Source organism: Leucopleurus acutus, assembly GCF_964270905.1.
Source record: "Leucopleurus acutus genome assembly, chromosome: 12".
In the NCBI taxonomy this organism is placed as follows: Eukaryota; Metazoa; Chordata; class Mammalia; order Artiodactyla; family Delphinidae; genus Leucopleurus; species Leucopleurus acutus.
Window position 1 is genome coordinate 17,767,311 of NC_139154.1, and position 26,381 is coordinate 17,793,691.

The following is a 26,381-nucleotide window of genomic DNA, read 5'->3' on the forward strand; positions in this document are numbered from 1 at the left end:
CAAATTCAATGTCCTGAAGCTTTGCCCTATGTTTTATTCTAAGAGTTTTGTAGTTTTAGCTCTTATATTTAAGTCTTTGACCCATTTGAGTTAATTTTTGTATATGAGGTTAGGTAAGAGTCCAATTTCATTCTTTTGCACGTGGATGTCCAGTTTTCCCAGCACCATTTGTTGAAAGGATTTACCTTTCCCTGCTGAAAGGTTTCAACATCCTTGACAAAAATCACTTGACCATGTATGTGGGGGCTTATTTCTGGGCTGTCTATTCTAGTCCATTGGTCTGTATGTCTGTCTTTATGATATATTCCTTTGTTTTTTTTGGCTGTGCTGGGCAACTTGTGGGATCTTTGTTCCTCAACCAGGGATGGAACCCGCGCCCCCTGCAGTGGAAGTGCAGAGTCCTAACCATTGGACCACCAGGGATTTCCCAATATATATTACTTAAAAAAAAATAAATTTAGTTATTTATTTATTTTTGGCTGTGTTGGGTCTTCATTGCTGTGCGTGGGCTTTCTCTAGTTGAGGTGAGCAGGGGTTACTCTTTGTTGCGGTGCGTGGGCTTCTCATTTTCGTGGCTTCTCTTGTTGTGGAGCACGGGCTCTAGGCGCGTGGGCTTCAGTAGTTGTGGCACGTGGGCTCAGTGGTTGTGGCTTGCGGGCTCTAGAGCTCAGGCTCAGTAGTTGTGGCGCACGGGCTTAGTTGCTCCACGGCATGTGGGATCTTCCTGGGCCAGGGCTCGAACCTGTGTCCCTTGCATTGGCAGGCAGATTCTTAACCACTGTGCCAGCAGGGAATCCCCTGATAAAGAGTATAACTACTCTATATCAAATTGAGAAAATTCCCTTTGTTCTCTAGTTAATGGGAGTTTTATCCTGAATGGATGTTTGATTTTGTCAAATGCTTTTTCTGATCATCTGTTGTGATGAGCATATGATTTTTGTATTAACATGATGAATTACACTGATTTATTTTTGAATGTTCAACCAGTTTTACATTCCTGGAATAAATGTCATTTTGTTATGATATATTATCGTTTAAAAAAATATTGTTGGATTCAATTTGCTAAAAGTTTGTTAAGAACTCTTACATCTATGTTTATGAAAGATACTGGCCTATACTTTTCTTTTCCTGTAATATCTTTGTCTGGCTTGTTATCAGGATAATGCTCGTCTCATAGAATGAATTGGAAAGTACTCTCTCAATTTCAGTTTTTCAGAAGAGTTTGTGTAGAATTGATGATGTTTCTTCCTTATTGATAGAGTTAACAAGTGAAGCCATCTGGGCTTTGAGTTTTCTTTGTGGGAAGGTTTTTATCCAAAAATTCAAGTCCTTTAATATGGAACTGATTTCTTTTTAAAAGAAAAGCAATTGGGGCTTCCCTGGTGGCGCAGTGGTTGAGAGTCCGCCTGCTGATGCAGGGGACGCGGGTTCGTGCCCCGGTCTGGGAGGATCCTGCGTGCCGTGGAGCGGCTGGGCCCGTGGGCCGTGGCCGCTGGGCCTGTGCGTCCGGAACCTGTGCTCCGCAGCGGTGAGAGGCCCGCGTACCGCAAAAAAAAAAAAAAAAAAAATGTGTACTGGAACCCAAGTCCAGTGCTATTTCCCCTAGAGCAGGCCAACTGCAGGATGTTCCTCTCAAATACCATGCATAAGTGTATCGATTTAAAAAGAATTACATGCAGATCCAGTGAAAGATTGGCTCACAGCTAAAGTTTACTTTCCCATAGGTTATCCTCAACAAAAGAGCTTGAGAGATGCCAACTTTGCATTGAGTTCAAATAAGCGAGAAGAACATTTGGTTAAACTATTTGGTAAGTTATCTCCTCACGTGAAACTGTCAGGCTGTATGAAGAGTCTCGTGCGTGTCCGTGGTGGTCTCCCAGATAACCTTTCCTGCTGCTCTGATGGGAAGGAAAGTGCTTTGCTTTGAGGCTAGAATGGGTTCTCTAAGTGTCAGAGTCTCAAGAAATTAAGAAAAACATAGAAGATAAACAGTTGGAAAGGATTCTGCTCCTCAAGCAGGGGTCCATGTAGCAGCAGCAGGGCCACCATCTAGGATCTATTGGAAAAGCAGTGTCAGATCCCAGCTCAGACCAGCTGCATCACATCTGCCTAGTTGAGGTCCCCAGTCGAATTCTGCATGTGGTAGAGATGGTGAGGCCCTGAGGCTGAGATAGACCTTCTCCCAGGTCCTCAGCCCTAACTGAGCATGAGAATCCCCTGGGAGATTGTTAAAAAGAGACACGTGATCAGATTTCCTGACATGGGAAATCTACCTTTGCATCAGTAGTTTTTAAAGCTCTCCAGGTGATTCTAGGCTGGGACTCATTGATCTATTCCAAGCCTCCCAGGTAAACTTGAGAAAAACCAAGGCCTAGATAGAAGATGGTTGGGTACGAAGCTCCAGGAATACATCTCTTCACCGAAGCTAGAACTGAGCTGGCAAGATCTATCTTAAGCAACTATTTTGGAACAAGAGATGAACATTTGCATAGTCCAGTAAAGAGCTTGATGAAGAGGTTGGTAAATTTTAGTGAATTTCAGTGTTCCATGTAGATCCTACCGTTCTCCATCCCCCAGCCCCATGGCAGGTAGCCAAGCGTTTTGCAGACCACGTTCTCAGTGTGGCTTCCTGGTGCCAGAATCTGGGTGTGTGTTGATCACTGCCTTTGACCACTGAGGGCTGGCACTGAGGCTGGCCATTTCACATGATAGTTTCACTATCATGACCTAAAGAGCTTCTGAGAAATTCTGTCAAAGAGATTAAAAAGACAGTATTTTTTGTGTCTTTTTTTTTTCTCCTTTTGAAATATAGACACTTACGGAAACCTTTGTCAGGCCACCGAGTGACTGCAGACGTAACAAACTGGAAATTCAGCACCCATACACAGTAAGGAATACACACTTTGCCAGAATAGTTTGGAGAAGTCACAAATGCATGGTTCCAGCCCTCAACAAGCCGACACTGTCCATCCCTGAGGAGTGGGAGAATGAGATTTCCAAAGTTACCCAAATAGAATGTGGAGCTCTCAACAAAAAAAATTATGAAACATACAAAGAAACAGGACAGTATGGCCCATTCACAGGAAAAAAAAAAAAAAAAGAAATAGTAAGAACCCATCCCTGAGGAAGCCTAGGAACTGGAATTATGCATCAAAGATATTAAATCAACTGTCTTTAATATATTTAATCAGTAAAGGAAATGATGGACAAAGAAGGAAATAAGGAAAACAATGTTTGGACAAAGTAGGAATATCAGTAAAGAAATAGAAGTTAGAAAAATGAGCCAAAGAGAAATTCGGAAGTTGAAAAGTACCGTAAGTGAAATGAAAAACTCACTGGAGGGATGGGACAGCGGATTTGAGCAGGCAGAATTAAGGATCCCTGACTTTGACCTGGGACACTTGAAATTATCCAGTCTGAGGAGCAGAAAGAAAACAATGAAATGAATAAACAGAGCATGAGGGACTGTGAGACACCATCAAGAGTACCAACATATACGTTTTAGAAGTCCCAGGAGAAGCGAGCAAACGACAGAGAACAGATTTGAGGAAATAATGCTCCAAAACTTCCCAAATCTGGTGATTATACACATCCAAGAAGCTCTACAAACTCCAGGCAAGGTATATGGAAGAGACCGACACTAGAGCACATTATAGTCAGACTGTTGAAATCAAAAGACAATCTTGTCAGCATGAAAGAGAGAAGCGACATTATGTACAAGGGATCCTCAATACGATTAATGGCTGATTTCAACACAAAAATCATGGAAGCCAGAAGCAGTGATATGACATATTTAAAGTCCTGAAAGAAAAGTACTGTCAACCAAGATTCTACATCTGACAAAACTATTCTTTGATCATGGAGGAGAAATTAAGACATTTCCAGATAAATATAAGCTTAGAGATCTGCCCTGTTAGAAATACTAAGGGGAATACTTCAGACTGAAATGAAACAATACTAGACAGTAACTCAAAGCCATAAGGAAAAAAATAAAGAGTAGCTATGTTATTTTCCAGCAAAATAGATTTCAAATAAAAAAGTTTACAAAAGACAAGGACGTTATATATTGATAAGGGTTCAACACAGAAAGAAGACATAACAACTATAAACATATATCACACAGCAACAGAACCCCCAAATATATGAACCAATAATGGACAGGATTGAATGAAGAAATAGTTCTACAATAATAGTTGGAGACAGTAACCCATCCTCAATAACACATAGGACTAGAAAGATAATAAGGCAATAGAAGACTTGACCAACAGTATAAACCAATTAGACCTAACAAGCATGTACAGAACACGCCACCCAACAACAGCAGAAAATACATTCTTATCGAGTGCACATAGAACGTTCTCCATATGTTGGCCACAAAACAACTCTGAATAAATTGAAGAAGATATAAATCATATAAAGTATCTTTCCTGATCCCAATGGAATGAAACTAGAAGTTTACAACAGAGGGAAAACTAGAAAATACACAAATATGTGGAAATAAAGCAACAGACTCTTAACTAACCAATAAGAAATTAGAAATTACCTTGAGATGAATGAAAATCAAATACGACATACCAAAACTTATGCAGCAAAAACAAGGCTAAGAGGGAAATTTATAACTATAAATGCATACATTAAAAATAAGAAAGATCTCAAACAAATAACCTATCTGTATACTTTGAGAAATAAGAAAAACAATAGCAAACTAAATTCAAAGCTAGCAGGATGAAGAAGATGATAAAGAATAGAATGGAAATACATGAAACAGAGAGTAGAAAAACAATAGAGAAAATCAATGAAACCAAGGATTGGTTCCTTAAAAAGATAACAAAACTAACAAATCTTTAGCTAGATTGAATGAGAAAAAAAGAGAGAAGCCTCAACTGTTAGTTAAGAATTGTGGGGACATGACTATACTCACAGAAATAAAAGGGATTATAAGAGAATACTATGAACAATCATACGCCAAAAAACTGGATAACTTAGAAGAAATGAGCACATTCCCAGAAACACACAAACTACCAAAACTGATTCAGAAGAAATAGAAAATTGGAATAGACTTGTAATAAACAAAGAGACTGAATCAGTCATCAAAACCTCCTAACAAGGAAGAGCCCAGATTCAAGTTGCTTCACTGGTGAATGCTACCAGACATATAAATGAGCTAACACTAATGCTTCTCTAACTCTTCCAAAAAATTGAAGAGGAGGAAGCACTTCCTAACTAGTTCTAAGAGGCCAGTATACCCTGATACCAAAGCCAGACAAAGACGTTTTAAGAAAACTACAGAGCGATATCAGTTGTACATATAAATGCAAAATTCCCCAACAAAATGCTAGAAAACCGAACCCAACATCGTATTAAAGGGATTATACACCAGACCAAGTGGGATTTATTCCTGGAATGCAAGCATCGTTCAACATAGGAAAATCAATCAATGTAATAGACTACATTAACAGAATGAAATACAAAACCACATCATGTCAACTGATGCAGAAAAAGCATTTCAGGAATTCTGGGTTTGCCCTTCTTCCACGTGTGCTGTTAAAGAGGCTTCAAGGGCTTCCCTGGTGGCGCAGTGGTTGAGAGTCCGCCTGCCGATGCAGGGGACACGGGTTCGTGCCCCGGTCTAGGAGGATCCCACATGCTACGGAGCGGCTGGGCCCGTGAGCCATGGCCGCTGAGCCTGCGCGTCCAGAGCCTGTGCTCCGCAATGGGAGAGGCCACAGCAGTGAGAGGCCCGCGTACCGCAAAAAAAAAAAGAGATCGGTACTGTCTGGCTGACTGATTGGTGGTCAGTGACCGTAACTGAATGAATGAATGGATGCACATAGCTCTTGCAGTCCCACTATCCACGCTTTCAGGAATTCCCATCTAGGAATGAGAACACTTTTCTCTTCTTGGCAGGTGCTCTGTGTCTCTGAATCCAGCCCCACATGTGTGGAAGGGGAGTGGCTGCATCTGAAGTTGGGTGGCTGGTGCAGGGTTTAGAAGGATCCCATCACCCCCCTAGGCCTACTGACCCACCCAGTGCCAGGCCAGTGTTGGCCTTGGCATTGGCGGGCCACTGATAAACTTGCCAAGTTCTCTCTGAGCAACAGCTCAGGAACTTGTAGGTCAATGCATTCGTCAAGGAAGGGGATGTGAGGACTCACCGTCTTGAGCGAGTGAAGTAACGGTTAAACTTTTTGTGTCCTTATTGTCAGCGTTTTTTCCATCGGGTGAGTAGACCACCCACCAGTATACCAACAACCTTTGAAAAAGGACTCAGAATATACACAAAATGAATGGAATTCGTGATGATTATTTTCTGTTGCTTTTCAAAGTAAACCGAGAAGGACAAACAAAACTGCTGTCCCCAGGGAATAGTAGAAGACTGAAAACTTTAAAAGGGAAGGAGAAATTAATATAGTTCAAAAAATGTAATCATGAAAAATTAGGAGCAGTTTATAAACAAAGAGCTTTCTGACTAAAACTCTGTTTTGCTTTATTTTTACCCTCCGGCCTTCACCCATATTTATGGGCCATCCTGGGGAAAGTCTCAGAGATGGGTCAGAATGACAGCACGAATAAGAAGGAAAATTATGACACTACATACCAGGAGATTTGGGACAAAGTTTCTAGCTACATATCTTTAGTGGGCAATGTTTACTGCCCCGGACATCTAGTGGAATCAAAATTTTTCAGAAATGATTTATGTTATTGAAATTTCCCTTCCCCAGAGAAGGAATTTTAGAGTGTAATTTCACATATTCGTTGAGTTTGTATTATTTATTCACTGTATTTATAGACTGCTTTACAGGGAAAAATATCAGGTCTCCACTGCTGGTATTAATATGCCTTTATTTACTTCACTTGAGATGAAATTCTAGAAGAAACAAGAAGAACAGCAGGCAAATCAATTACAAAGAGAGACACAAAAGAAAGCAAGTATATGTCTTTAAAACTCTTTAAGAGCACACTTTTCTATAGGCCTATGTACTGTATTATAGGTACTAAGTTACCATTTTACCGTTCTTTAAAACAGCTACTTGTGCAGCAAAGACAAATAGAGATATGAAGGAAAGAATTGTCTGATATCCTCTCTATAACCTCCAAGATGAAAGTGTAACTATCCTCCTATTTGGGGGAAATCCCTCAACTTCATGTGTCCGACAGGTTCTTACTCTCTGGAGGCTATTCAGAGGACAGGGACTGGAATTGCAAATGGTGTTTATACCGTTTCTTACACCGGGAGCCCCGAGCGGTGTAATAACTTTCCGCCAAACACGCTTTATACTTCCACGTGCGTGACCTGGTTTGAGGCCAATCTCAGCCCTGGGTGAGAGCTGGTGCAGTCTTTAGTACCTCATTCCACGGACAAGACCAAGGACAAAAAAAATCACTTGCCCTAGGCCCAGCTGTAGAAATAACAAAAGTGATGAACACACTCTTCCCTTTAAAGCAGCTTCATATCATTATTATGTTTTAAGTAACACTTTGAGAATTAAGGCAGGTATTCGATCACAGGTCATAAGGATAGAAATGGGAATCAGAAATTGTCAGCAGTGCACATTAGTGCCTGGGTAGCAGAGGAGTGAGAACTTGTTGGAATATTGCATACAGATGTGAATTCCAACTCCTGAGGTTCCTTTCCCACAGCATCTGCCTGGGCTCCAGCCTCTGCAATCAGCAATCAGCTGGTGCTTCACTCTACAATAACATGTAAACTTTCAAACACACATTTCCAAGTACAAGTTGAATTCTATGTTAGCATTTCAACACTGGATTAGGAGTTTGGGATTAGCAGATGCAAACTAGTATATATAGGATGGATAAACAGCAAGGTCCTACTGTATAGCACAGGGAACTATATTCAATACCCTGTGATAAACCATAAAGAAAAAGAATTTAAAAAACACTGAAAATATGGGCCCAAGGGGCTTGTAAGGGTGTACTGATAAAAATTTTTCAATTTGTTTTCATGTGTTTTATCATCACAGGAGCCAATGTTGATGGGAATTCTGAATCAGAATTTTTCCTTGGCAGCATGGACAGAATTTCCAATAATAGTAAATGCAAATAGATAAAATTGGAGTTAGGGGTCAATAAGTGATACCTCTTCTTCCTCTTGCCTGAGTTCAGAACCAAATGTGAGACTAAGCTGAGGGTCCAGCAGATGGAGCTCAGACAGTTCTCTCCAGGAATACTTGGCTGGCTAATGTGGGTGCTTCACCTGGAACTAGGAAGAGTGCTCCAGTCACTGGTAAGGTTTAGGATACCCTTGCCTCCTCCAAACCCCCTCCGTGAGAGAGTTTGCTTTTGTAAAATTCACAGCATAGAGGAGCAGATCAAAACGTTTGTTCTGTGCAGAGGGATAGAGACAGAGAGACAGAGGCAAGGAGAAAGGAGCCAGTAACAGGCACCTGAATCCCTCTCCCAAACTGAACAGTGAAGTCTCTCCCCAATCCCTGGGGGACGGGGCTAGTGAGGGGCTGAGCACTTTCTGGAAGTGGTACCCCAGAGGCGCTCTCTCCATCAAAGCAAAGGCTCATCTCAGATCCGATTATGATGGAAGCAAATGGGCTCTGAAGAGGAACTAGTTCCTCAGGATGAGGAACTAGAATCCCATGCATCATTTCTTCCCTAGACAGATGTAAAAATTTAAAAAGAAAAATAGGGAATTCCCTGGCCGTCCAGTGGTTAGGACTCAGTGCTTCCACTGCAGGGGGCATGAGTTTGATCCCTGGTCGGGGAACTAAGATCCTGAAAGCCATGCAGTGTGGCCAAAAAACAAAACAAAACAAAAAGGCCAAATATGTCACTGTCTGAGTTGGTGAATATGTGGTCTTTCCTGGGTACAGGAATAGGAACTAGGTCAGTGGTTCCCAAGCCCAACTGTGCATCAGCCGTGGGGAAGAGGATGTGGAATGGAAAGAGCTTATTAAAAATCCGTATTCTTGGAACCCACCAAGAATCTCTAGAAGCGGAGTCCAGGTTCTGCACATCTTTGCATATTCTCTGAGTGACTTGGCCAGATACCAACCCCTGGTGTTTGGAACCATTGGCTGAGATGGTTTTCGGAGATCAATTTACCACAGAAGTCTCTTTAAAATGAATACTTCTAGTATCCCTGAATTTACAGTACACATTTCCTTCTGTAAATTGCATGATAATCATAAATTAAATATAGTTGGGCATCTCTTTGGTGCCTGGGTCTCTGCTGGGAGAAGTGAGAGGATGCTTTTGTGCTGAGGACCACACATGGGCTAGAATGGCTTCATCAACACAGTCCACATCATCGCATTTTTCTGTGAAATGGCTACCCATTTGTCCCAACAGCATTTATTAAAAAGTCCATCTTTGCTCCAGTGACCCGAGAAGCCCCCTTTATCGTATACTGAATTCCCATAAGTACTGGGTCTTTTCCTGGGCTTTCTAGTCTAAACACTGGTCTATTGGGTCTCTGAACACGACAGTACTACACTGTTTTCATTACAGAGGCTGAGACAGTATGCTTTCATGTCTTGCGGGACTAGTCCCCTTTGGGCAGTTTTTGTTTTTTCAGTGTTTTCCTGGTTATTTTTGCATGTTTGTTTTCCCCATGAACTTTAGTATTAACTTGTCTAACTTGATTAGAAGCCTGTTGGTGTTTTTATTGGCACTGCTTTCAATTTATAATGCAATTTCACTTTGGGGAAATGGGTAGTAAGTCAAACCTATCCTAGAAAAGGGGAGGTCTTTCCAATTTCTTTAAGTTTACTTTGAGCTCTTTCAGTGTGTGTTAAAGTTTTCCTCATGTAGATTTTGCACATATCTTAAGTTTATTCCTAAGTAATTTAATCTTCTGTGTCATTGTAAAGGGGGGTTTCCCTACCATTACATCCTCTACCTAATTAGTGTTTTTTTTTTTTTTTTTTTGCTGTATGTGGGCCTCTCACTGTTGTGGCCTCTCCCGTTGCGGAGCACAGGCTCCGGACGCGCAGGCTCAGCGGCCATGGCTCAACGGGCCCAGCCGCTCCGCGGCATGTGGGATCTTCCCAGATCGGGGCACAAACCCGCGTCCCCTGCATCGGCAGGCGGACTCTCAACCACTGTGCCACCAGGGAAGCCCCCTAATTAGTGTTTTGGTGTAGAAAGGCAATTGACTTCTGTATATTAATTTTATTTATTTATTTTTAAATTTTTATTTATTTATTTATTATTTTTGGCTGTGTTGGGTCTTCGTTTCTGTGCGAGGGCTTTCTCTAGTTGTGGCGAGCGGGGGCCACTCTTCATCGTGGTGCGCGGGACTCTCACTGTCGCAGCCTCTCTTGTTGCAGAGCACAGGCTCCAGACGCGCAGGCTCAGTAATTGTGGCTCACGGGCCCAGCTGCTCCGCGGCATGTGGGATCTTCCCAGACCAGGGTTCGAACCCGTGTCCCCTGCATTGGCAGGCAGATTCTCAACCACTGCGCCACCAGGGAAGCCCTGTATATTAATTTTATATTCGACCACCTCATGCAATTCTAGGTTATGCCATTATATCATCTGAAAATGGAAATAGTTTTACTTGACCAATTATTGTGCTGCTGATTTCTTTATCAGGTCTGATCGTCTATGCTAATACCTCTAGGACAATCTTGAGTACTAGTGGAGACGCAGTGGGCATCCTGCCTTGTTCCTGCTCTTAGAGGAAATGCCTTTAGTGTTTCCTGATTTAGACGCTGGTTATAGAACTAAGATGACTAAGGTACATACATATACACACACATAAATGCATACATACATACATATATACATATGTGTACATATATTCACATTGAGAATGTATCTGTCAATTTCTCTTTGCTTGCATTTTTTTTAAAAAAAATTATTTAATTTATTTATTTTTGGCTGCGTTGGGTGTTCGTTGCTGCACGTGGGCTTTCTCTAGTTGTGGCGAGCGGGGGCTACTCTTTGTTGTGGTGCACAGGCTTCTCATTGCGGTAGCTTCTCTTGTTGTGAAGCACAGGCTCTAGGTGCGCGGGCTTCAGTAGTTGTGGCACATGGGCTCAGTAGTTGTGGCTCGTGGGCTCTAGAGCGCAGGCTCAGTTGTGGTGCACGGGCTTAGCTGCTATGTGGCATGTGGGATCTTCCTGGACCAGGGCTCAAACCCGTGTTCCCTGCGTTGGCAGGTGGATTCTTAACCACTGTGCCACCAGGGAAACCCTGCTTGTGTGTTTTTAAAAACAGGTATGGGTGTTGAATTTTGTCAGGATCTTTGTAACTATTCATATGATTTAATTTTTCCCTTAAGTCTACTAGTATTGTATATGATATTAATGGATTTCCTAATATTGAACAAACCTTGCATTCCTAGAATAAATCCCACTTGATCATAGGGAGATTTGGTGTGTCCAGTCACTATTCAGGAGCCCTGGGCCTGGTTCCAGCTTCTGTCCCGCTTCAGTGTATCCTGGGATGTGGGGTTCCTTTAGCCACCAAGGAAGCAGTGGGCTGCAAGTCCTTGTGTGGGAATGCAGACCAAGTCACAATTTAGAACTTTTAAATATTGATACATATGATGGGTGTGTCTCCATCTGTACTCTTGCGCTAGTCCCTGCAAATGTTAGGTGTGGCCTGTCCAGGAGTGCACGTTATAGTACTAGGACACCCTGAATAATAAACACAATTGTTCATTGTTTAAATGTAATTAAATGATCTACTTGGGGGACACACAGCTTACTCTCTGGCTTGGTCTTTTGATTTGTAAAGCAATTCCTTCTGTTAATTGCTTTCAAATAAGGAACTGCTATTTTCCTTCATAGGAACCAGGACAAAATGTTTGTTCTTTTAACATCAGAATTAATTTATAACCTCCACCTTTTCTCTGCATACATTATATTCTACTTAATGCCTTATTGTATTTAGGACTGTCTATTTCCCCCTTTAAATTTACTGGTAATCATCCTTCTAGTACATATGCTGAAATGACCATAAGACAAATCATAACAATAACTGTTGCATTCACTAGACTGTCTTTCCCCAGGGCTGAGGAGTTAAGGGTCTGATATAAGGTAGGAGCTTAATAAGATTTGCTAAAGGAATAAATGTGTGCATGAATGAGTGAATGGTTCATTCTGAAAAAATAATAATCACTGTTATAATGATAAAATTAATGTACAGTGAGCACTGAGTACCAAAGGAGTTTTCAACTACACTATTTAATGCCCACAGCAGTCCTATGTGTGTAGCATCATTATTACTATGCCCCCATTTTCCACATGTAGATACTGAAGTTAAGTAAGTTGCCGGAGGTCAAGCAGCTAGTAGGAGACAGTGCCGCTGTTTGAATGCCTGTAAGACACACCAGTTACACTTGCATAATTTGTATCCCTTTTAAGGACACCTGGAAGAACTTTTAGGCAGAAAGAGTTTCACAGACACCACATTGAACAATAATTTGCAGTTCTTATGACTGGTCCTTAGATTTTCTCACTAGATCAGATGCCCAGTGTACCCAGGGCAAGACCTCCTTCTGTCTTCTGCTGAGTGGGTTCCACCTGTGCTGCTGATGTGCTCGAAACGTTGCCAGTGGAGAACAGGGAGGGTAGCATTTTCCTTTCAAGTAGTTGCTATATGAAAGAACTGTCAAATACAGATCCTGACAGTGAGCATTCCTGTCCCCCTCCCCACCCTGGTTATGACACTGGAGGGGGCTTGGAGTCCCTGGTACCCCACTGAGCTTGGTCCCCTGGAAAAAGTATACCATTCCCTCGCAGACTTTGTGGCATGTCCCAACTGGCCATGTTGATAGATTTCTCTAGGACTTTTTCATGTTCCCAAAAATGACATCACCTTCTCGAAAAGTGTCCTTCGGTCATCGGCCTTATTGCTTTTTCTCCCTTCTCGGAGCTTTACTCGATGCTTGACCACTTCCTAAGCACAAAATGGATTTATTTTCCTCTGTCTTCCCAGATCCCCAAGGTATGCAGTGATCGATCTAAATTTGGCTTGAAGCCAATTCCATATTTTCTTTGTTAACAAAGGATCACATTACAAATTGATCATCACACTTATCTTGATAATCCATGATGTTGGGTTTCTAGGAGCTTCCAAATTAGAAGAAATATGTAGACTAGAAATCCTCCCTTGGGACTATACTGTTAGGTAGACTCATTTGATCTTACTGTTTTTGTAGGTCAAAAATGGTCAGAGATCTCCAATTTCATGTGGCTAAACTTAATATCTTGGAAGTCCTTCAGGGGGTCTCTGCTTAATGGTACAGGTTGCATACCCAGGTCCAGGCTTCCTGCAGATCGTAGATGCCTCTGTAAGGGTATCACTTCTCTCCATCCACAATTCTTGCACCAAAGCAGAGGTAGCTGATTAAAATCCTCATGTTCACATGGACACAAGTGAATGTTTCCTTTTTGTTCAACTGTCTTCCTTGGAATTTTATTCCTGCTGTGGTTTTAAAATATCTCCACGAATTCTTTGATACCCCTCCCTCTGAAAGATGGAGCTTCGTCCCTGTCCCCTTGACTGTGGGCTGGACTTGGTGATTTGCTTCTAATGAACAGAATATGGCAGAAGTGATGATGTGCCACTTCATAGATTAGGTCGTAAAAGACCTTATGGTTTCCGGCTGGCCGTCTCTTCGGTTAATTGTTCACTCAGAGGAAAGTCAGCTGCCATGTGAGGACACTCCAGCAGTCCTAAGGGGAGGCCCCTGTAATGGGGAACTGAGCCCTCCTGCCTACAGCCAATGAGGAGGTGAGGCCTTCTGCCAACAGCTTGTGAGCCATCTAGGAAGCAGACCCTCCAGTGCCTTTCAGCCTTCATTCAAACTACTGCAATCTTGGCCGACCAGACAGGCCTAGCCGGTGGTTCTGGCTCAGAGTCTTTCATGAGGTTGCAGTCAAGATTCTTGAAGATTCCTTCTCTTACTCAAGACCAGCTGTCGCTCTCCTTCCCTGTGGTAGGCACTGTGCCAGGTACTGGAGAGCTAAATGGGGCATTCTTGTCTTCCAAGAGCTCACAGCTAGTAAGACAGTCAGTCTCATTGATAATCATTGGACATAAACATGCTAAAATTGAAAGTATGTTAAAAGTGCTTTAGGTTATACTTGCATGGAGCTTTGGGAGATTAAAAGAGAGGCAGGTCTGCTTGATAAGGTGTTTTGAGTAGGTGAACAAAGAAGAGGCCTGAGGAGGCCCTGCACACAGTGGTGAAGGTGACACCCCACAAGAAAAGGAGGCCGACCAGGCCCCTCTTCAGAGACCAGGAGCTGCTCTGAGGCTACTCTGTGGGGACCAGGAAATCCCAGACCACCCTGTCTGTACCTCTTCCTCAGCAGTAGTGACCTTTCAAAAAACCAGAATTAATGGTAAGAAAGGCAGAGGGCCGGCTAGGAAGAGGGGTGAGGAAATTATCCTCTTTAGAAGTGAAGTGTCTTGGAAAAAGTGTGCCCAGGCCTGCAGAGAGTTCAAGGTCATAATGATCATAGCTCCACTGAAGGGAATCTAGTCCTCCGTTAACAGTGTAGCAATAAAGTGCTGTTAACATATAATCAAAGGTGCATTTCAATGCTAGAGTCTCCTGAGAGCAAAACAAACAACACCCAAAGAAATCATGGAGATGTGAAACTTCGACTTCTCCTTGAGCACAAAGCCAAAATTTCTTGGTTCTGGGCTCATTGAAGACGACGTTACCAGGCCCAGGGTGTTACTGACTGACAGCTTGGATTGAGTCCACATCATGGAAATGCTCTTGTTATGGACTGCTACTTTCTCGTAGTTAGTGGCTTTCTAAAGTTGAAATAAAGCTTGGAAACTGACGGTATTTGGCAAATAATTGTGCTTATTTTTTTCCCACAGAAAATAAGCCAACAAATGACCAAAATCACAACCCACCACACGTGAAAAACATCTTCCAAACGCTCCAAAGATCTTTAGGTAAATGAGAACTTATGACCATATTGATGATAAGTATATGTAGTGACTCCTGATTCTAGGTTTCGTTTTTGTGCTACAGAGACAAGGAATGTAAACATTTGCGTTCAAGTGGCAAGTCTATCTTTTTTAAAAAAAACTCTATGAAAGAGCAAGGCAAACACAACCCCTTAGTAGATTAACTCTATGTTATCCAGGGTTTTCTGTCTGTGGTTGTTAATTCCTTGACCCTGATTTGACAAGCTGGCTCTTCCAAAGTCAAGTAGTTATGAGTCATTTTAAGCTGAGAGTTTTCTCTCTTTTTCTAAGACAAGTTGAATAAAAAATAAATTTATTTCTTTTTCCAGAAATGTGAGGCTGTTATCACATACTTCCTAGACAGATTCACCCCAAAGCTGCAGAATTAGCTGCAGTTTTTCAACCCTGTCTGTTTCTACTAAGCCATTCTGTGGTCCCTCTACCAATAAATGAATATTTCAGTGTATTTAATCTTCTGTATTGCCCTTGAAATTCAAGAAACGTTCTTTTTAAAATTGAAGTATAATTGACTTAAAATATTGTATTAGTTTCAGGTGTACAACCTAGTGGTTCAATATTTTTATACATTACAAAATGATCACCATAGTAAGTTTAGTTACTATCTGTCGCCAAAGTTATTACAATATAATTGACTATATTCCCTATGCAGTACATTACATACCTGTGACATATTTATTTCATAACTGGAAGTTTGTTCCTCTTAATCTCCCTCATCTATTTCATTCATCCTCCCATGCCTCCTCCCCTCAGGCAACCACCAATTTGTTCTCTGTATTTATGAGTCTGTTTCTGTTTTGTTATGTGTCTTCATTTGCTTCATTTTTTAGATTCCACATGTAAGTGAAATCATACAGTATTTGTCTTTCTCTGTCTGACTTATTTCACTTAGCCTAATACTCTCTAGGTCCATCCATGTAATCACAAATGGCAAGATTTCACTCTTTTTTATGGCTGAGTAAGACTCCTTTGTGTGTGTGTGTGTGTGTGTGTGTGTGTGTGTATAAAATATATACATGACATCTTCTTTATCCATTCCTCTATTTTGTTCTTATTTTTTATTTTGGCTGCACCCCACAGCATGTGGGATCTTAGTTCTCCGACCAGGGACCAAACCTGCACCTCCTGCATTGGAAGCGCAGAGTCTTAATCACTGGACCACCAGGGAAGTCCCATTCCTCTATTGATGGACATTTCTGTTGCTTCCATATCTTGGCTATTGTAAATAATGCTGCAGTGAACATAGGGGTGCATATATCTTTTCAAATTAGTGTTGCTGTTTTCTTTGGAGAAATATCCAGAAGTGGAATTGCTGTATCATATGATAGTTCCATTTTAAATTTTTTGAGGAACCTCCATACTGTTTCCATAGTGGCTGCACCAATTTACATTTCCACCAACAGTGTTCAAGGGTTCCCTTTTCTCCATATCCCTGCCAACAGTTGTTATCACTTGTCTTTTTGGTAATAGCCATTCTGACAGATGTGAGGTGATATCATGGCTTTGATTTTCATTTCCCTGATGTTCAGTGCTGTTGAGGACCCTTTCTTGTGTCTGTTGGCCATCTGCCTGTCCTCTTTGGAAAAAATGTTTATCCAGGTCTTCTGCTTATTTTAAAATCAGGTTGTTTGTTTGATATTGAGGTGTATATGTTCTCTGTATATTTTGGATATTAACCCCTTTTCAGATATGTTATTTGCAAATGTCTTCTCCCATTCAGTAAGTGGCTTTTTCATTTTGTGGACAGTTTCCTTTGCTGTGCAAAAGCTTTTTTTTTTTTTTTTTTTGTGGTATGCGGGCCTCCCACTGCTGTGGCCTCTCCTGCTGCGGAGCACAGGCTCCGGACGCACAGGCTCAGCGGCCATGGCTCATGGGCCCAGCTGCTCCACGGCATGTGGGATCTTTCTGGACCGGGGCACGAACCCGTGTCCCCTGCATCGGCAGGCGGACTCTCAACCACTGCGCCACCAGGGAAGCCCTGCAAAAGCTTTTTAGTTTGGTGAGCCTGCACTCTAGAGCCCGCAAGCCACAACTACTGAGCCTGCATGCCACAACTACTGAAGCCCATGCTCCTAGAGCCCATGCTCCGCAACAAGAGAAGCATCGCAAGGAGAAGCCCCTGCACCGCAATGAAGAGTAGCCCCCGCTCACCACAACTAGAGAAAGCCTGTGCACAGCAATGAAGACCCAAAGCAGCCAAAAATAAATAAAATAAATGAATTTATTTAAAAAAAAAAGAGGCTGTGTTTTCTCCATTGTATATTTTTGCCTCCTTTGTCATAGATTGACTATAAATGCGTGGGTTTATTTAGGGGTTCTCTGTTCTGTTCCATTTGTCTTTGTGTCTGTTTTTATGTCAGTACTGTAGCTTTGTAGTATAGTTTGAAATGAGGGAGCATGATACTCCAGCTTTGTTCTTCTTTCTCAAGATTGTTTTGGCTGTTCAGGGTCTTTTGTGTTTTCATACAATTTTTATTTTATTTTATTTTATTTTATTTTATTTTTTTGCAGTATGTGGGCCTCTCACTGTTGTGGCCTCTCCCGTTGCGGAGCACAGCCTCAGGACGTGCAGGCTCAGCGGCCATGGCTCACGGGCCCAGCCGCTCCGCGGCATGTGCGATCTTCCCGGACCGGGGCACGAACCCGTGTCCCCTGCATCGGCAGGTGGACTCTCAACCACTGCGCCACCAGGGAAGCCCAAATTTTATTTTATTTTTTCCTCATTTCATCGATTGATTGATTGATTGATTGAAGTATAGTTGATTTACAATATTGTATTAGTTCCAGGTGTACGGCAAAGTGATTCAGTTATATATATATATATATATATACACTTTTTTTTCCTGGTTCTTTTACATTACAGGTTATTACAGTGTATTGAATATAGTTCCCTGTACTATACAGTAAATCCTTGTTGTTTATCTATTTTACATATAGTGGTATGTATCTATTAATCCCATGCTCCTAATTTATCCCTCCTCCACCTTTTTCCCCTTTGGTAACCATAAGTTTGTTTTCTATGTCTGTGAGTCTGTTTCTGTTTTGTAAATAAGCTCATTTGTATTGTTTTTTTGATTCCACATCTAAGTGATATATAATATTTGTCTTTCTCTGTCTGGCTTATTTCATTGATTATGATAATCTCTAGGTCCATCCATTTGCTGCAAATGGCAATATTTCGGTTTTTTCCATACAAATTTTAGAATTATTTGTTCTAGTTCTGTGAAAAATGCCATTGGTATTTTGATAGGGATTGCAGTGAATCTGTAGACTGCATGGTATATCTTTCCATTTGTTTATGTTGTCTTCAATTTGTTTCATCAAAGTCTTGTAGTTGTCCAAGTATAGTCTTTTACCTCCTTGGTAAGATTTGTTTCTAGGTATTTTATTCTTTTTAAAGCATTTGTAAATGGGATTGTTTTTGTAATTCACTTTCTGATAGTTCTTTGTTACTGTAGAAAATGCAACAGATTTCTCTATATTAATTTTGTATTCTGCAACTTTATTGAATTCATTTATTAGTTTTAATAGTTTTTGGGGTGTGTGTGTAGGATTTTCTATATATAGTATCATGTCATCTGCAAACAGTGACAGTTTTACTTCTTCCTTTCCAATTTGAATTCCTCTTATTTCTTTTTCTTGTCTGATTTCTCTGGCTAGGACTTCCAATACTGTGTTGAATAAAAATGGACAGAGTAGGCATCCTTGTCTTGTTCCTGATCTTTGAGGAAATTCTTTCAGCTTTTCACCATTGAGTATGATGTTAACTGTGGGCTTGTCATATATGGCCTTTATTATGTTGAGGTATGTTCCCTCTACACTCACTTTGTTGAGATGTTGAATTTTGTCAAAAGGTATTTCTGCATCTATTGAAATGATCATATGGTATTTATTCTTCAATTTGTTAATGTGCTGTATCACATTGATTGATTTATGCAGATATTGAACCATTGTTGTATCTCTGGAACAAATCCCACTTGATCATGGTGTATGATCCATTTAATATATTGTTGTATTCAGTTTGCTAATTTTGTTGAGGATTTTCGCATCTATGTTCATCACTGATATTGGCCTATAAATTTCCTTTTTTGTGGTGTCTCTATCTGGTTTTCATATCAGGGTGATGCTGGCATCATAGATGGGTTCAGAAGCATTCCTTCTTCTGCAATTTTCTGGAAAAATTTGAGGAGCATAGGCTTAGCTCTTCTTGAAATATTTGGTCAAATTCACCTGTGAAGCCATCTGGTCCTGAACTTTTGCTTGTTGGGAGGGGTTTCTTTTGTTTTTTTTTTAAAAATTACTGATTCAATTTTATTACTGGTAACTGTTCTGTTCAGATTTTCTTCTTCTTCCTGATTCAGTCTTGGGGGATTATATGTTTCTAGGAATTTATCCATTTCTTCTAGGTTGTCCATTTTATTGGCATATAATTATTTATAGTAATCTCTTATAATCCTTTGTGTTTCTGTGGTGTCAAGTGTAACTTCTAATTCATTTCTGATTTTATTTATTTGGGCCCTCTCTTTTTCTCTTGATGAGTCTGGCTATCGGTTTATCGATTTTGTTTATGTTTTCAAAGAATGAGCTCTTAATTTCATTAATCTTTTTTTATTGCTTTTTAAGTCTCTATTTCATTTATTTCTGTTCTGATCTTTATTATTTCTTTTATTCTATTAACTTTAGGTATTTTTTGTTTTTTCTAATTCCTTAGGTGTAAGGTTAGATTGTTTGAGATTTTTCTTGTTTCCTGAGGTAGGCTAATGTTGCTGTAAACTTCCCTCTTAGAACTGCTTTTGCTGCATCCCATTGATTTTGGATCATTGTGTTTCCATTTTCATTTGTCTCTGGGTATTTTTTGATTTCCTCTTTAATTTCTTCAGTGACTTATTTGTTGTTTATGTGCATGTTGGGTGTATTTTTGGCAATTTTTATGTTTATGTTTTTGGCAGTTTTTTTCTTGTAGTTGATTTTTCCTATCATTATGGTCAGAAAAGATGTTTGATATGATTTCAATCTTCTTAAATTTATTGTAACATATATAATATAATATATATATGATTTTTTTTGGCCATGCTATGTGGCTTGTGGGATCTTAGTTCCCCGACCAGGGATCAAACCTGTGCCCCCTGCAGTGGAAACACTGAGTCCTAACCACTGGACTGCCAGGGAATTCCCTGTATATGATTATTTTAAGTTGATGGTCTCTTAAGTTCGAATGCATTCTGATAATCCTGCATTTCCATTCCTGCACCCCCACCATATTTAATGTTGTTAACATCATATTTTATATCTTTTTGTTTTGTGTATCCCTCAACTACTTATTGTGGAGGTAGATGATTTTACTACTTTTGTCTTTTGGTTCACTACCTTACTGTATATTTGCTTTTACCAATGAGCTTTTTCCTTCTGTGATTTTCATATTTCCAGTTGTGGTCTTTTTTTTTCCACTTAGAGATGTCCTTTTAAATTTTCTTGTAAAGCTTGTTCAGTGGTAACTCTTTTAGCTTTTCCATGTCTGTAAAACTCTTTATCTTTCCCTCAAATCTGAATGATAGCTTTGTGGAGCAGAGTATTCATGGTTGTAGGTTTTTTCCTTTCACCACTTTGAACATATCATGCCCACTCCCTTCTGGTCTGCAAAGTTTCTGCTGAAATGTCAGCTGATAGCCTTATGGGAGTTTCCTTGTACATAGCAAGTTGCTTTTCCCTTGCTGCTTTTAGGATCTTCTCTTGATCTTTATTATTTTTTCTTTTTCTTTTTCTTTAAATTTTTATTGGAGTATAGTCTTTTTAAAAAATATTTATTTAATTATTTAAATTTTATTTTTGGCTGCATCGGGTCTTAGTTGCAGCATGCGGGATCTTCCATTGCGGCATGTGGGCTCCTCACTGTGCCAGGTGGTCTTCTCTTTAGTTGCAGTGTGCAGGCTCCAGAGCGCATGAGCTCAGTAGTTGCGGTGCACAGGCTCTCTAGTTGTGGCCCATGTGCTCAGTAGTTACGGCGCACGGGCTTAGTTGCCCCGTGGCATGAGGGATCTTAGTTCCCTGACCAGGGATTGAACCCACATCCCCTGCATTGGGAGGCAGATTCTTAACCACTGGACCACCAGGGAAGTCCCTGGAGTATAGTCTTTATCTTTAATTTTTGCCATTTTAATTATGTCTCAGTGGAGACCTTTCTGGGTTCATCTTGTTTGGGACTCTGTGCTTTCTGTATCTGGATGTCTGTTTCCTTTCCCAGGTTAGTGAAGTTTCAACTATTATTTCTTCAGATAAGTTCTCTGACCCTTTATTTCACTCTTCTCTTTCTGGGACCTCTGCAATGTGAATGTTAGTACGCTTGATGTTGTCCCAGAGGTCTCTTAAACTATCCTCATTTAAAAAAATTCTTTTTCCTTTTTTATGTTCAGCTTGGGTGATTTCCACTCCTCTGTCTTCCAGTTTGTGGATCCATTCCTGTGTGTCAGGAATTTACTGTTGATTCCTTCTAGTGTATTTTTTATTGCAGTTTTTGCATTCTTCAGCTCTGTTTGGTTCTTCTTTATATTTTTAAACTCTTTCTTAAACTTCTCATTGTATTCCTCCAATTTTCTCCTGAGTTTGTTGAGCATCTTTTTTTTTTTTTTTTGTGGTACGTGGGCCTCTCACTGTTGTGGCCTCTCCTGTTGCGGAGCACAGGCTCCGGACGCGCAGGCTCAGCGGCCATGGCTCACGGGCCCAGCCGCTCCGCGGCATGTGGGATCCTCCCAAACCGGGGCACGAACCCGCGTCCCCTGCATCGGCAGGCGGACTCCCAACCACTGCGCCACCAGGGAAGCCCTGTTGAGCATCTTTATGATCATTACCTTAACTCTTTATGAGGTAGATTGCTTATCTATACTTCAGTTAGTTCTTCTTTGGGGGTTTTGTCTTACTCCTTCATTTGAAACATACTAATGTTTTCCGCATTCCACCTAATTCTCTGCGTTTATTTCTAAGTATTAAGTAGGTCAGCTGTGTCTCCCCATCTTAGGGGCGTGGCCTTGTGTATGAGACTTCCCATGGGGCCCAGCGGCACACTCCTCTCTGGTCACCTGAGCTGTGTGCTCAGGTGGGCTCTTTTGTTGTGGCAGGGCGGGCTACTGTGGATGTGCTGGTAGGTGAAGTTGGCCCCTGACTCGGTTGGCTGCCAGGCCCTGCCTTGTGCTTGCTGGTGTTGGGGGGCTGGGGCCTGGTGTGGCTGGCTGCACAGCCTGGGGGGGTCCTGGGACTGCTGCCAGCCCGTTGGTGGGCAGGCAGGCCCCCGGCGCTAACAGACTCGAGGGAGGACTCCAGAATGGTGTTTGCCAGCCCCAGAGTCACTGTGGTAGAACAAGGTCCCCAAAATGGCTGCTGCCAGCACCTATGTTCCCAGTTGCCTCCTTCCTCTCTGGGAGCCTCTCCGAGATCAGCAAGTGGGTATGACCAGTGTCCTTTCAAATTAGTGCCTCTGTGCTGGGGCTCAGAGTGTGTGAGATTTTGCATGTGTCCTTTAAGGAGAGAGTCTGTTTCCTACAGCTCTTTAGCTCTTCCGTAGGCAAACCCCGCTGGCCTTCAAAGCCAGGCATTCTGGTGGCTCGTCCTCCCAGTGCAGGAGCCCGGGGCTGGGGATCCCGATGTGGGGTTTGGACCCCTTGCTCCTTGGGGAGAACCTCTACCGTTGTGATTATCCTCCTGTTTGTGAGTCACCTTGCCTGGGAGGTGGGTACTGACTATACCCTGTCTCACTGTGGTTCCTTCTTTATAGCTTTAGTTGTGGGAAGTCTTTTCTACTAGTCTCCAGGTCATTCTCATAGACAGTTCTTCTGGAAACAGTCGTGACTTTGGTGTGCCCCTGGGAGGAGATGAGCTCAGGGTCTTCCCACTCTGCCATCTTGGCCACATACCTCAAGAAACTTTTTTTTTTATAGTGTTTTGTGGTTTCTGAATTGTTTTCACGAACATTGTGTTATCAGTGAGGTAGGTCTTATTATTTCTATTTTATACTAGTTGAGACTGGGGTCGGAGAGGCTCAGCAGCTATTTGAAAGGTTCTGGCTGAGCCCCGTAAGGGTGCTCCCTGACCAGCAGCCGCAGCATCACTCAGGGAAAGTGAGAAATGCGCATTCTCAGCCCCCACACCCTAGACTTCCTCAATCAGAAACTCTGGGGTGGGGCCCAGCGATCTGTGTTTTAACAAGGCCTCCTGGTGATTCTGAAGCACACTCCAGGGTGAGAACCACGCCTCAGTCTACCCAGGAATTTGTTAGGTTAAAAAGTAAACGAAAACAAAACAGTGATGTCCGTTTGGACCTTTGTCCAAAATCCTAACTCCTCACTTTGACTCTAGAGGCAGTTACTTTCATCATGAAAACAGAACTAATCACAGCTGCTGGGTGTTTTTAGATGAATCCATTTTGTCTTTTGTCTTTTGTAGGTCACATTGCAGAGGAGAAGAGGGATAAAGAATCCTCTCTATTCAACAGGGATGTAAGTGATGAGCAGTTAACAACCATAAATAAAGGAACACTTCCAGAAGCAATCAGTCCAGGTAATAATCTATAGAGTGTGAGCTAAATAAGGTGCCTACATATGAATGACTTCAGAATGCAACTGTTTGCCTTTCATGGTGTTTTAATGGACTAGATGTCAGCACACCTTTAATTTACCCATGAAAGCACATGATCTACAGTTAAAATTATGCATTAAACTAACTCTAGGAATTTGCCACCCACCCTTTCAAAAAGATGCTGCTTTTTTTTTTTTTTTTTTTTTTGCGGTACGCTGGCCTCTCACTGTTGTGGCCTCTCCCGTTGCGGAGCACAGGCTCCAGACGCGCAGGCTCAGCAGCCATGGCTCACGGGCCTAGCTGCTCCGCGGCATGTGGGATCTTCCTGGACCGGGGCACGAACCCGTGTCCCCTGCATTGGCAGGCGGACTCTCAACCACTGCGCTACCAGGGAAGTCCAAAGATGCTGCTTTGATGTTGTTTCTACAAGCCAGGGTCATCCATAACATGGGCATCATAATCACAGTCCTTGACATTACTGAGCGCCGATGCTTTCTACCAAACAGGAGGGATTAAATGCCGAAGGTTAACCTAGTCCTTGATCTTCATCCTTGGATTACTTGAGGCTGGGCCCATTCAGAGTGAGTAGAAACTTGCCATCATGGCAACGTGCTGGTACCAAGTCCAGGACGCTCCCTCCATGTAGCTACCCACTAACAGAATTATACCTGGTTGTCACTTCCTAACTCTAAGAAATTGAATGCTGAATTATTCCAACAGAGCCCTTAAAGTTGCCTGATGCTGCTGCCTCTTGACATAGCATCGACGAAGGTGGGAAGTTGGACGTGCCTCAGTTTTCTCCCCATAACCCAAGAAGGCCCTTGGCCAGTATGTCCCGCCTGCATCACTAGGCTCCCCTCAGCGGCTCTCCACATCTGATTCCTATCATTGTACCTCTGTGCCCCATTTCCCTGATTCCTTTATCTCTTTTGGGTCACATTACAAATGGGGTAACAGAAGCTCTGAGTCCCCAGTGGCAGCTGATGACTCCTTCCCTTGAGATCTAGCTAAGATTGCCTTGGACAGTATTCCCAAGCCCACATGCAGTGGCATTCCAAATCTACCCTCAAGGTTTCTACAAGTCCCTAAAGGGTTGAAAAAGCTTGGGATCATCTTGGCATCATCTTTGCCTTATGTCTTGAAATTCCCCCATACCTACACACCCGAGGCAGATAATGTATATGGCAGAATTACCTGGAGCTGGGGGTGGGGGAGGAGGGATGAGGGACAGCAGAGAAGAGGTTGTATCACTGCCCTGTGAAAGCTTCAGACTGAATAGTTGACTCCATTTTTTTTTAATTGAAGTATAGTTGATTTACAATATTGTATTAGTTTCTGGTATACAGTAAAGTGATTCAGAATATACCTATACATATATACACACACGCAACACACACACACACACACACACACACACACACATATACATATATATTCTTTTTCAGATTCTTTTTCATTATGGTTTATTACAGGATATTGAATATAGTTCCCTGTGCTATACAGTAGGACCTTGTTGTTTATCTGTTTTATATATGGTAGTTTGTATCTGCTAATTCCAAACTCCTGATTTTTCCCTTCCTCCCCTTCCCCTTTGGTAACCATAAATGTGTTTTCTATGTGAGTCTGTTTCTGTTTTGTAAATAAGTTCATTTGCATCGTTGTTTTAGATTCTACATATAATCGATATCATATGATATTTGTCCTACTTCACTCAGTATGACCATCTCTAGGTCCATCTGTGTTGCTGCAAATGGCGTTATTTCACTCTTTTTTATGGCTGTTGACTCCATTTTTCTTTTTTTTAGATTTATTTATGGCTGTGTTGGGTGATTCCATTTTTCTTAAAAGCCATTGTAGTGGGACTTTTCACCTCCTGTAGTGGCCCCGTCTCCTCCCTCCATCTTCACTCTCCTCTATTCCTCTCCTCACCTCCAAACTCGTTGCTTTGCTGTTTGCCAGCTCATACCCTCAGCATCTCACCTCCACCATCAAAGGTTAGGAATGTCTTTTCCTAAACACAGCCAGTTTATTCCCCAAGAGGACTTGTGGAACCAGCAGCTAAGATGCTAAGATTTTCATTCTGGCTCCAAGCAGAACCAACCAGGTGTCCCTCCAAAGGCGTACAGGGTCGTCGCTCTCTGTTTACTTGGCCGTGCATCTTCTCATTTAGATGTTCCAAGCAGGAGTATGCCATGCGCACAGCTTCTGCACTTTCTGCAGAGGGACATCAGCGTCGCCGCTGTCTCGGTGGCAGGAATCCTCACGGCCACAGTGTCGCTGCTGCTGGCGTTGGTCACGTACATCAGGAAGAAACAGCCATTGTGAGTAGCTCTTAGCGCCCGCCTTCCTTCCAAGAACTCACAGATTTTTGTACCAACGTTGCCCCCAAATTTCTTCTGACCCTGGATTTAGGAGGACAGTGGGGACCTCTGAGCCTGGTTTTGCGTCAGCATCAGCTGACATGCCTCCTAGACGTGCAGATCACCCAGGCCATTGGTTTTCAGACACTGCCTTGTGGTTCTGATGCACAGCTGGGTTTGGCATTTCCTGGTTTGGGCCATCCTTGCCTCTGAAGGCCACCAGAGGTGAGGCCGCACCTCTTCCCATACTGAGGGCCACTGAAAGAGGAGATGGTACAGCCTCTGGCTGGAAGATTGGAAAACAGGAATATGGATGTAGAAAAGAAAGGCAAAGTATAGCTCCAAAGTGTGTGGGGACGGACGAGGCTGAGGAGGAGAGGAGAGGAGGCTACGTTCGGCTCGTTCACACTGCTACACCGCGCTGATGGTTAGAATATTTAAAGACGCCTCTGTTGGTTGGTAAACAGCCCCTTCCCAGGACCTCCCCACACTTCCCAGTCTTCCCCGTGACCCAGCAAGTGAAGG

General features: G+C 42.1%; 1 protein-coding gene across 1 annotated transcript; it reads left to right on the forward strand.

Moving 5' to 3' along the window:
* Positions 1 to 1,663: 1,663 nt before the first annotated feature.
* On the forward strand, positions 1,664 to 25,821 carry LOC309969420 (uncharacterized protein C2orf92; the record flags this gene model as incomplete). The annotated part of the gene is made up of 4 exons (XM_082851234.1): positions 1,664 to 1,808; positions 14,821 to 14,898; positions 23,365 to 23,417; positions 25,717 to 25,821. Coding segments are annotated over 4 exons (381 nt in total), but the record flags the coding sequence as incomplete, so codon positions are not given.
* Between the last annotated feature and the right edge of the window lie 560 nt (positions 25,822 to 26,381).